The sequence below is a fragment of the Dromiciops gliroides genome, chromosome 1, assembly GCF_019393635.1.
Source record: "Dromiciops gliroides isolate mDroGli1 chromosome 1, mDroGli1.pri, whole genome shotgun sequence".
Lineage (NCBI taxonomy): Eukaryota > Metazoa > Chordata > Mammalia > Microbiotheria > Microbiotheriidae > Dromiciops > Dromiciops gliroides.
The window spans coordinates 301353849-301366970 of record NC_057861.1 but is presented as its reverse complement, the minus strand read 5'-3'; the positions used below and the strand labels follow the sequence as shown (position 1 = coordinate 301366970).

General features: G+C 39.3%; 1 protein-coding gene across 1 annotated transcript in view; it reads right to left on the bottom strand.

The window, feature by feature from the left end:
• Positions 1–12456, bottom strand: part of LOC122734390 (carbonic anhydrase 13) — a 44776-nt gene extending 32320 nt beyond the window's left edge. The window contains exons 1-2 of the mRNA XM_043975185.1: positions 12255–12456; positions 8621–8818 (exon numbers count right to left, since the gene is read on the bottom strand). Of these exons, the coding sequence (XP_043831120.1) occupies positions 8621–8818; positions 12255–12291 (235 nt within the window). The 5' untranslated portion in view covers positions 12292–12456. The remainder of the gene's footprint in view (positions 1–8620; positions 8819–12254) is intronic.
• Positions 12457–13122: the final 666 nt, after the last annotated feature.

The window sequence follows — 13122 nt, the reverse complement described above, 5'->3', positions numbered from 1 at the left end:
ACCAAGTTCAAAATATAGGCCTGAGGTAGGGTTACTGTAACTGATGGCTCCGCTGTCACCATTGTGTTTTCAATGTTTTCAAGCTCAGGCTTAGAAGAAAGCTTGAAAATCTGTAGTGTTCTTATTTGGATCACGGGGTGAAAAGAACTGTGTTCTGTGAGCCAAAAGAACCATTACTACTTTACAATATAGTCAATAGGAATCTTCCCTTCAAACTTTCTCACAATCTACAGTTTGTTGGGAATCTGACATCCCCCTGTATTATTGGAGAAGGGCAAAAGTAGAGTCTGCAACTAGAGATTCAAGCTCGATCATTTACTAAATATGTAGTTAACACAACCCAACTGCCAAGCTTAAAGCCTTCAGTTTTCCTACTGAGAATCTAGCTTCCCTCACTTGTGTTTGCCTGTGATCAGAATGTTGCTCATAGTTACCAGTAACTTGATGGAGTCGACCTCCCCCCACCCCCCACCCCCCACCCCCCAGCCCCCACCCTCCACTACTCCTCCAAAAGAAATGAAGTTGGATAGCAAGATCTTTTATATCATCTCTTTCATTTACAAGTCTATATTAGCAGTAGCTTTCTTTGTTCAATAGGATCTCTGCAAGAAATTTAATTTTTGTTAAATCCTGGTATACATTTTTAATTCACAAAGTGAACCTAAAGTGTTCTCTTTTAACTTATCTTGAGAAATACAGAATGATGTTGACCCACTTTTATATAGTTCTTATCTCTAAGGGATACAAAACATTTTATAGACATTTTCAAATTTATCCTTGAAATTTCCTTGTGATCTAAATAACAGATCCACTTTTTAGACACTTAACTAAGGAACACTTACATAGAATATCACATCTGCAAAATTCAATTCAATCGAACATGCAATTTAAAATCTTAGCACTGGAAGGGTCCACAGTAATTCTATCTCTAACATCTACAACTAGTGGTCATCTAGCCTATGCTTGAAGCCCTCCAGTAAAAATTACCCCATATCTCCCAAAGCAGCTATTTCCTTATGACGTACCCAAATGTGCTTCTCTGAGACTTTTACCTATTGATCCTTGTCTTGACCTCTGCCTAGAGCCTCTTCCACATGGCTGCCCTTTCTTTAAATACTTGAGTACAGCTATCATGTCTTCCATTTCTCCCCGTCTTCATACTGGATAGTTTCTTGGCCCCTCATCATCTTGATCATGCTCTGGGATGCTCTCCAGTTTGTCAGTGTCCCTCTTAATATGTAGCACTCAAAACTGAACCCAGTAATCCAAATGTGATCTAATTGAGTCTTATCTTGCTTGTTCCATAGGCTACACCTTTCTAGATGGGACCCAAAATCACATTAGTTTTTTCAACTGCCAAATAACACTGATCACTCATATTATGCTTGTGGTTTACTACAGCCCCTAAAACATTTTCAAATAATTTGGTATTTGGCCATTTCTTACCTCGTACTTATAAAGTTGATATCTTCTGGTACTCAATTATAAGTGTTTTTACATGTATCCCCATTAAATTTCATCTCATTAGATTTGGCCATCTTTCCAACAATGTTAATATTTGTCTTGAAATTGATCTCTTCATCCAAATTTGGCAAGCCTCTGTCTATGCTTTATCCAAGTTAGTAATAAACATTTTAAACAAGCTAGATCCCAAGTTGTCATCAATCCATTAATGACTATACTTTGGATCTGTTCATTGAACCAGTTTTGAATATCTCTACCTGTACTATCATCTGGCTCATATCTCTCTATACTGTTCACAATGATAACATGAGAAATTCTGTCAAAGCCTTTTCTGAATACCTATATATTCTACCTGTATCTGTAGTATTCATTTGACCAACCAGTCTACTCATATTATCAAAATAAGAAATGAGGTTAGTCTGGCATGCCTTCTTTTTTAATGAAGAAGTGTTGGCTGTTAGCCTATATATGGGTGGGGTTGTTTGATTTACTCAACCCCACCCCACTTCAAGAAAGTGATGAGAGGCCTAATCAATTCAATCATAGGCCTTAGACTTAGAGGGCAGTAGGTGGCCTCATTCAGGACTTGGAGTCCAGAATGCCTGAATTTGAATCTAGCTTTATATATATATATATATATATATATATATATATGTATGTATGTATGTATGTATATATGTATATATATGTGTATATATATGTATGTATGTGTGTATATGTGTGTATGTGTGTGTGTGTGTATATGTATATATATATATATATATATATATCCTAGCTGGATGACCCTGGACAAGTCACTTAAGCCCTCATAGCCTTAGTTTACTCATCTGTGAAGTGGAGATAACAGCACCCACCTACAGAGTTATTCTGAGAATTAAATAAGTTAACATATCTAAAGTATTTTGTAAACCTTAAACCTATAAGTGCTAGCTATTATCATTAAGTGTAAAAAGTCTTTTGAACTAGAATGAGTTGCACAAGAATCATGTTTGCATAGGTCAAGGAAATTTGTGTCATGCTTCAAGGATCATCTATAAATTATCAAGCAAGTTGAAAAGGGATTCAATCCAGAAGCTAGTGGCACTCTTATTGAACCTCTTGAGATGGAAACTCCTGTCAGAAAACATAGTCTTCCACTTCAGCCATAGACAAGTCTCCCTCCCCACCACACCTGGGCCAGAGGAGGACTTTATGAGCTCTAAAGGGTGCAGAGGATTCTGAACTTCCCATCTTCTCACCAGCATCTGAGCACAGCACCCTCACACCCCCTGCCCCTTCCCTCCCCTGCCTGTCAGACCCCCATAGCTGCCAGTTGCAGCAATGTCTGCACTAAGGTCCAAGGACAGACAGATATGGATCCATTATTTTTAAGGGGAACTTCTTGAGCATACGACAAATGGGAGAAGACTTTTAGGAACCAGGAGCTGCGGGTTATACCTTCACATCTACTTGCTAAGCTTTCCCCTGGACTCTATCTGTACTTGTGGGTCACAGACTTCTTTTGGGGGGGGGGTTGTTTTGTACCAGCTGTTGTTACTATATCTATCATCTTAGTAAATATCCCTTTCTAAAATCTAGGATCAAATAAAAAAATCTTCATTTGGTAGAAAACTCCTCACAGCCTGGCTCAAACCCATCTTTCTAGCTTTAAATTCTGCTCTTCTTGATATTTTCTACAATCTAGTCAAATGACTTCTTCCAGTTCAACAACAGTCCACCCCCCATCTTTGTGCCTTTGCAAAGCCTATATGTGGGCAATACACTCCCTACCTGGTCTCCACGTCTTAAAATCTCTAGCTTCTGATGTTGTTGTTGTTTGTTCTTAGAACTCAGCTGAGGCGCTACTTCCTACATGAGGTCTTTTCTGATTCCGTCTCACACCCCAACTGTAAATCTGTAGTTGTTCAGTCATCATTCACTAATGTTCAACTCTTTTTGACCCTGTGAACCATATCATACCAATACTGTCTGTGGGGTTTTCTTGGCAAAGATAGTGGAGTGGTTAGCCATTTCCTTCTCCAGTGAATTAAGGCAAACAGAGGTGAAGTGACTTGCTCAGGGTCATACAAGTAGTAAGTGTCTGAGGCTGGATTGGAAGACAGTTCTTCCTGACTCCAGGCCCAGTGCACCACCTAGCTTCCTTCATTAGTGCTACTGCCAACTAGTAGCCACTACCTTGTCATCCCACAGATTAACTTCTCTGTCTTCCTGGTTGTAATTACAGCATTTTCCCTTTAGGCTTCTTCCTTGCCACTTCCCTTTCTGTGGGGTGAGTGACCAGCTTTACAATGTACTGCTGGTGGGGAACCAGCTGGGCCCGGCAAAGGTTCCTTATCAAACCAAGTCAGTGGTGGTCTACCACTTCCTCCTGTGTCAGTGACCCTGCCTATGTTACAAGCCTGCCTCAAGGCATGCCTATTGCTGCATTAACTATCTGTTTAGGCTGGTCTTGTTTCCTTTCCCCTCTCCCAGAGGAATTATTTGCGTTACTTTCCACTCCCAATTATTCTTTTCAGAGTTGTACCTTCTGGGCAATGCCAGGATGAACAAAATGACAGTTCTTGTATCTTCCCCTTCTCAAGGCTTGTTAACCCCAGGCAGAGGCTTGAATTTAAACATTTCATTCATCAGGACCTTTTGCTCACCCTCCTAAGTTTCCTGTACTTCCATCCTTACGGGTGAGGATGGAGTCAGATGATCTAAATTTAGGTCCCAGTTCTAACACTTACTAGCTATATGATCTGAACAAGTCACTTAATTTCTCTAAGCTTCAGTTTTCATATCCCACTTTTATACTAGGGTAATAATATTTGTAACAATTTGGAACTATGCCCAAAGGCTATAAAACTGTGCATATCCTTTGATCCAGCAATACCACTGCTAGGTCTATATCAAAGATATCTCAAAAAAGGGAAAAGGACCATTTATACAAAAATATTTATAGCAGTTCTTTTCATGGTGGCTAAGAATTAGAAATCAAAGGGATGCCCATCAACTAGGGAATGGCTAAACAAGCTATGGTATATGATTGTAATGGAATATCATTCTGCTAAAAGAAATAACAAGTAGGATGATTTCAGAGAAACCTGTAAAGACTTACATGAACTAATGTATAGTGAAGAACCAGGAGAATGTTGTACACAGTAACAGCAATATTGTTCATTGAAGAACTGTGAATGACTTAGCTAGATAATCCTAAAGGACTAAAGAATACTGTCCACCTCCAGAGAAAGAACTAATATTGACTGAATACAGACTTTGAAGCATGTTAATTTTTCACTTTCTTTCTTTTATGTGATTTTTCCTATATAAAATGACTAATATGGTAATGTTTTACAGATTTGTACATGTATTACCGATATTTGATTGCTTACCTCAGGAAGGGGGTGGGAGAGAGGAGGGAAGGAGGGATAGAATTTGGAACTCAAAACTTTAAATTAAAAAATGCTTTAAATAAATAAACAAATCTCAGATACCAAATAGTAATCGTAATATTTGCACCATCTACCAACCTTACACAGTTTTTTTGTAAAAAGATTTATACTGATATGATGTTGCTTGCCTTTTCAATTGGGGGGGAGGGCTGGAAGAAGGAAGGGAATTTGGAATTCAACATTTTTTAAAAAAAGATGTCAAAAATAAATTGATGAGAGGCAGCTAGGTGGCACAGTGGATAGAGCACCAGCCCTGAAGTCAGGAGGACCTGAGTTCAAATCTGGCCTGGCACTTAACACTTACAAGTTGTGTGACCCTGGGCAAGTCACTTAACCCTAATTGCCCTGCAAAAAAACAAAACAAAACAAAAAAATTGATGAGGGGCAGCTAGGTGGCACAGTAGATAGAGTACCAGCCCTGAAGTCAGGAGGATCTAAGTTCAAATGTAGACTCAGACACTTAACACTTACAAGCTGTGTGACCCTGGGCAAGTCACTTAACCCCAAGTGCCTCACCAAAAAAAAAAAAAATTGATGATTTTTTTAAAGTAGAAAAATGGAAAAAAAAAGGAATTCCATATCTCCTTTCCTTGTCCTGCATGTAACCTTCACAGGTTTCTGCTATTTGAAACATTAAGGGGGAGTGCTAGTAAATGTTCCACAATCCAATTGTCTCCTCAAAAAATGTATACAGGACACCTTTTTAAGTATAACCTGCATTATTAACATTTTCTTCATCACTTTTTAACATCTAGACAATTGGCAAAACAATAAATAAAGGGAAAAGTTTGTAACCTTAAAATGCTTTTATAAAAGTGAGCTATTATCTTCATAATTATTTTATTCCCCCTTGACTTAAGGCTCTTTCCAGTAGAGGCTATATAGCCTCAGGAGTCACTAAAGCCTTGGCCCTGTAAATTTTCCAAGGAAAGTTATAATAATGACAAGTACATGTGCTCAAATGGGTCTGTCTGTGATCTCATCAATTTGGAACCCGCCGAATTAGGTATTTTTATCTCTATTTTGCAGATGAGGACACTAAAGCCTGGGAGAGGTTAAGTGACTTGATCAGAGTCATATAGCTAATAAGTGTCCAACACTATCCCCCACTATCAAAGAGCACCCTCGCTTGTCAGGGTCCCAGTTCCACAAATTCTAGAGTTACAAGAATAAGGGGAACTTTCTTAGTATGTTGTTGGTTTCTTGTCAGGGTTCCTTGAACACTGACCATCAGGATATCCTGACCTCTGACACAGTGACACCTAAAAGAATAGTAAAGGGCTAAAAAGATGTTCAACTGAACAAGCATTTAATAAGTGCCTCCTAGATAACAGGCATTATGCTAGGAAGGGAGACAGATACAAAGTCGGCATGGAAATATTCTCTGCCCTGCAGGAACTTGTCATGAATGTAGACTTTGGGACATAAAATAATCACTGTTTAGCACTTTGATGCATTCTGACCCTAGGACCTCATGTAGCTTACAGCCCAGACAAATGCATGAGACTCTCCAAAGGGGAACATAAACCTAAGCACAGAGGGAAAGATACCCAGGTAACTAGATTCCCCAGAGCTGCATAATTCTGCCACTAGATTCTCTTTGCTTTCTCTCCTTATACAGCTCAGTCCCAGGAACCAGATTAAATATAACTGGGATAGATTTGACAAAATAAATAAAAATATAATACAACAAAGATAATCTGTGGTTTTCACAATCAACATGTAGCAAGCAGGGATTCTTTTCTATCTGAGTTTGACACAGGTGTTATAAAGCTCACATCCCAACATCAGTTCTGGAAGATAATACAGGCCCTTTCCAATGAAATATAATGTATCTTTGGACAGAACAAAGTGTTAACTTTTAGGTAACATACAATCTAAGCAATTATTATCCTAAAACAAAAAGAGGATGGCCAGGCTTCAAGTGACTTGAAATACTTTTTTTAAAAAAGGCATTAAATACTATTATCATTCACAGTAATAAAGGAAAACACCAAAAATGAAAAAAGAAAAAAACATTATTGATAGCAATAATAATCATAACAATATATACTCTGTATTTAGAGCCTTTACTCAAAGACCTTAGAGTGTATCTATGACATAGCTGTTATTCATTGCACACCAATTAGCTTAAAAGGTTGAAGATGAAAGTTGGAAAGGAATTGGATTGATTCTATAGGAAATGGGTGTGAAATAAAAAATGGAAATGAAGGCTATAGATAGAGTCCAGTACTCCAATTTATTTATGTGCTGGCAAAAGATATATTGCCACTGTGAATTTGGAAAATATGTGAAGGAAATTTGTGAGGGCTGGTAACTTTTGCCAATTGCAAACGTATACATAAATCTAGGACATTATTGCTAAACTATAGCAACTTTTCTCTAAATAAGAGGAAATTTTTTTCCAATGAATAGTATCTTTTTAAAACTTCTTTTTCTAATTAGGATGGCATTTTATTTGATTTTTAATGCTAATTTTTAAAAGGGTTTCAGAAATCCCAAGAAATATCTCTGGGTACAATTTTTATATAGTTTTCTCTGTTATCTATAGCCTAATTTTAATGACCTGTTTCCTTGACAATCCTTATAATTATAAACACACATACACACGCATATACACAGAGCTTTCGAGGAAACAAGAACTGTTCATTTAAAGGAAGACAGCACTATGCAATGTATTCTATATTTATTTGGCTTTGCAAAAGGATGTAGAGGTGACCTTTAAGCTAAGGAAGCAAAGCTTAAATTCCTATATGATATTAACAAACTGGAAAATCTACAAAGATGAACTCTGTGTCTGTTACCTGAGAACCACCCAGCTCAGGAGAACATCATCATCACTAAAAGAATTGCCACCAAATGATACCTTTTCTTTTTCTCCATGGAAAGTTAAAACTATCCACTAAGGAGCAAAGAGTACTGGCCCTGGAGTCAGGGGTACCTGAGTTCAAATCCAGCCTCAGACACTAACACTTATTAGCTGTGTGACCCTGGGCAAGTCACTTAACCCCAATTGCCTCACTAAAAAAAAAAATTAAAATCCTAATACTTTCTATTCAGATGGAAGGCATGTGTTCCAATTAATATTACAGTGCTACAGTAGCACAGTGAAAAGTGAACTGACTGGTCTGCAAGTGAGAAGATGGGATTGACTCTGATCAAGTCACTTAACCTCTCCCAGCCTTTAGTGCCCCTGCCACTTACTATGTGACTTCGGATAAGTCGCTTATGCTTCCTTACCTGTAGACTGAGAGATGTCTCCAAAGTTCTTCCCAGCTAAAAATTCTATGTGATAACTTGAATTTTAAAGGGAAAAAAAGGTATCATTTTATGAAGTAACATTGAATTGTCAACATTTCCATGGTATTGAATACTAAGTGGTCATAGTTACAAATTAAGACCAGTATTAAAGCTTAACATAAATACAACTGTTTTACACACACGCATACACTATGGATAGAGCACTGGGCCTGGAGTCAGGAAGATTTGAATTCAAATCCAGCTTCAAATACGTACTAGTTTTGTGACCCTGGGTAAGTCAATTAACCTTGTTTGCCTCAGTTTCTTCATCTGTAAAATGAGCTGGGGAAAGACATGGCAAAGAACTCTAGTGCCTTTGCTAAGAAAATCCCAGACAGGGTCACAAAGAGTCAGATATGACTGAACAACAACAACAAAATAAACTCAATGTAATATATTTTTCCTTCCTCCCTCAAACCAACCTGATTTGTCTTCTGAATCATCAAAGTCCACACTGAAGGAATGGCCACTATTGCTGATGATTTTAGCTGAGGTTGGATCATACTTGATATTGAGAGGCCGGAGAGAAGAGTCATATTTCGCTTCTTTGGTTTTGATCTCAATCGGAGACTGATAATCCCCATCAGCAATTGGGAAAAGTTCACTCCAATGAACTGGGCCTATGATTAAAAAAAACAACAGGAAGTAACTTGGTTTGTTCATTCATTCGTTAATTATACATACATATTATATATAGAGATAGATCAGTTATTCAGGCCTCCTATGAGAACTACCATGTCCTAGGAGGTAAGGGGCACACAAAAGGAATAAAATGGTCCTTGACCTCAAGGAGATTTCTGTCTAGTTGTAGCTTACCACATTTTTTCATTATCTATATAAAACCCTTTAGTTTTCCCTAATTAAATTTCAAATACAACTTTTAAAATATCTTCCCTTTGTATATGAGGAGGTAATACAAGTTTATTAAATGTTCTTTAAAAGAAGCCCAACTAGAGGGCGGCTATGTGGCACAGTGGATAAAGCACTGGCCCTGGATTCAGGAGTTCCTGAGTTCAAATCCAGCCTCAGACACTTGACACTTACTGGCTGTGTGACCCTGGGCAAGTCACTTAGCCCCCATTGCCCTGACAAAAAAAAAAAAAAGAAGCCAAACTTTCAAAGAAAACCCAAAAGCCAAAAGCCATTATTGGGAGATGTGCCTTCTTTTCTGTTCTAAGAAACTGAATGTTAGCCTTTTCCAAACAGAGCAGGTATATTACCAGGACAGTACTGTTTTGAAAGCCTATCTCTTATCTTCAACAAAATCAGTAGGGAAGGTACAGTCATTTAAATAGCTGAAACTCACTTTATAGGGTTGGGCTTGCAAGGAAATACTTTGAGAAGCTATACATTTTCTCCTAGACTCTATGCTTTCAATTTGCATGGCAACCATCAATTGTGAATGGTGGTAGCTAATTTTAATTCTTTTTTTTAGCTAAGTGACTAAATTATTCCCTGCCAAGGATAAATGACAGAAGGGTATTTAACATACTAGTAAGCAAATGATGCTTTTTCTATTAAAATAAGCTAGCCCTTTATTAAAATAATAAAGCATAATTCATAAGTACTAATATTTGTATAAAAGATAAGTTAGAGCAAGATTTAAAGAAAATCAAACACCCTAGATAGACTCAACTTTCAACTATATTCTCACCATGATTTCTTTTATCCTACACTAAGAAGGGATCTTTTATGCTTCCTCAAGGTCAATCCAGCTATCCATATCATTTCAAGCTAAAAGGCTTTTCAGCTTACTTTAGGTGTGGATCCTACCCATTGAACTTAGATCCTACCCAGTGAGCTTAAGTAGAAACTTTGCTGGTCAAAAGCCTTCAATTACCTGCTTTTGACTTATCAGAGAGGACAGATTAAGTTACCTTATTAGTTGCTCATTTAGATCTCTAATCAAATGCCTCTATATAACAGTCCAGTCTTTTTGTACTTGTTTTTATGAGTTGGAAACTTCCAGAACTGCAGTTCCAATGGTTGACAAGCTTTGGCTTAAGTGGAAGAAAATTAGGTTTGTAGATGGATGCATACATAGCATAGAAATACTGTCCTGTATCTTTTTTCCAGAGATTTCCATGCCCACTGACTTCCTTTCTAATCTGAAGCCCTTTGAAGGTCAAAACTAGTATATAAGCTACTTTGCATCTAATGCCAAAGGTTATCTATTAACTATTGCATAGAGTTTGCTGTACTAGCAAACTTGCTTAAAGAAGTTATGCTTTCTTTTTTTTTTAGAGCATATGATTTAAAACACATTTAAAAGTGACATGCAGCATTTCAGAGAAGAGTTATGTAGTGGTTTCCCCAGAACAACTCAAGAACTATCTCTCACTAGCTGAATTCAATTCTAAATTCTTGTTATATGAATGCTCTATATCCAAGACCAAAACCAACAGATAAAACCTATTAAATGCCCTTTTAGTGATCCAGTTTCAGATACTCTGTCCAAGACCATAATGGATTTAAAAGAGAGAGGTCATATATATTACAGTCTAAAGCAGAGATTCAAGTTCTTCCTTTGTTCAAAACTTTTCTAGGCCTGACAAATGAGTTTAGAAAAGAACATGAGCTTCTCTGGAGGCCATACATTTTCATTCATCACTAGCTAATCAATACCCTACTGAGCAGGGGGATTTTTTTTTTTACTCCCTTCTAAGCAATAAGCATACTGCTGGCATCTAGTAACAAATATATAACAATAATAAAAATTCCAGCTGAGAGGGAAATGAAGAGAAAGGAATTTTTCTCTTTCAAAGTAGGAGGTGAAATTAGCCAAATATAAAAGTGTAATTGAGATCTCAGCTAGGAAGAAATTCTCTAAAATAATAGCATTCATTAAATTATACTTCTAAATTTCACCTGCTGCCATTAACTTAACTAGCACATTCATTACAAACTCCAGAGTATAACACTAATTAGAAAATAAATCCATCTTTCCATCTTCCCTAGTGTTCATTCTGCAGTTTACTATTTACCATACCACACACAGCACAACAAAGGAAACTGAATTTTGTTTTACAGCTTTACTTTTGGCAAAAAAAAAATATATATATATATATATATAATATACATTTTATATTAAAACATAGATATTAAAACACAACCAATATTTGGTTCATTTATATAATGGCCTGACACACACACACACACAACATGAATTCACCGGGTGATGATTAGTACTGGCATTTAAAGTAGAAAAACTAGAATTATTGTTTTACTCCAGCAAGTTTAGGATCTACAGGAAAAAACATGTAGGGAGTTGTTTCAATCCGTGAAATCTATGCTTTCACTGGAGATTTACAAATAGTCATCCTTAATTTCGATAGGGGGTAGTAAGTGTTAAGAAAGAGGACCAAAGCAGCAGCATCGGTTCACAGGAAGAATGGCATACTTAGGAAATGGGCATAACCGTTAACCAGACTGCTGTGTGCCCAACTCTTCTGCAGTCCCAGCTGCCAGCAAGGGCCCCCGCACCTCTTTCCAAGCAAAAAGAGTCCCTTAAATCTCTGCATGTTGCAATGGCCTGGACACATCATATCTGACCCTGCGCTGAGAAATGCCTGGCAGATGGCATGCCTCAATTCATTAAAAAAAAAAAAAAGGATTGCAGTTTGATTTGATCCGATTAGAACTTCTGACTTTAGAAAGCAGTTACTACAAAGTAAAGGTTAGTAAGCATTTCAGGAAATTATTTAGTGATGGGGTTTTGTAACCATGACAATGATGACACATACCAACTCTCACCAAAAGAAAAAAAATGCTTTTCACGGCAACACGTCACAGACCCTGCCAGCCCTTCCCCGGGTGTGGGTTTTGCAAACCAACTAATGAGGAACCAGAAAGTTTTCTCCAACTATACAGAAGGACCAGGGCTGCGCCTTCTCTACCCGCCATCCGCAGCCCATCGCCGCAGCCCGCACCCCCTCCCAGCCTCCCGCAGCGCGTGCCCCCAGGCACTCAGAGCAGAGCCAGCCGCGCGCTCCGCAGAGTTGGAAACCCCGGCCCGGGCTCGGTTTCCTCCAAGTTAGCGCCACTCGTTTCTCTCACCGTTGTGTTCGCAGTAGCCCCAGCTGAGCCTGGACATGGTTCTCTCAGGATGAGGAGGAGGAAGAGCCGCGTGTGACTTCCAAGACAGAAAGAAGCTGGAGTGGACGGAGGAGCGGACCGACGAGCGGACGGAAGCAGCAGCAGCTCCGCAGCCCCGCGCGCCACAGCCCGCTCGGCAATTAACTTGAAGCTGAGCTACCGGCCGGCGGGCGGGCGGCGGGGCGGGGCGCCCCTCCCAGCCGGCTCCGCTAGGGGGCGGCGCTCCCGGGCCCGGGTGGGGTGCTGGCGGGGTGCCCCGGGGCCGCTCAGAACTCAGGCCCGGCGCACGAGAGGGGAAGGAGGGCACGCTTCGGGGACCACAGCCCCCCGTGGGGACTGGGGCCGGCAGAGAGGACATGGGGCAGGACCGGGAAAGACGCGGAAGAAGCGATGACTTCGGCAGGCATCAATCCTTCCCAACGCCCCCTCCACCCCCCCACCCCCTGGCTAGGGTAGAGCGGATCCCCCTGGACTGTGAATTGGGAGTCATAGGACTTGGATTCGAATTCCACCTCTGCCACGGGTGACCACATCTGGCAAGGCACTTTAACCCCTCTTGGACTCAGTTTCCCCATCAGTAAAATGAGGTGGATGGCTTCTAAGCTCCCAATAATAATAATAACAGTAGCAAAGAAACTTTACAGATAACGAACGCATCACTGAGTCCTTACGTCAACCCTGTAAGAAGTTGATACTTTTAATGTTCCCATTTCACAGATGAGGAAAACAGGTTAAGAATGTGCCCAGGGTCACACAGCCAGTAATCATTTGAAGTCACATTTGAACGCGGATGTTCCTGATTGAAGGCCCCGGGACTCTATCCACTGTA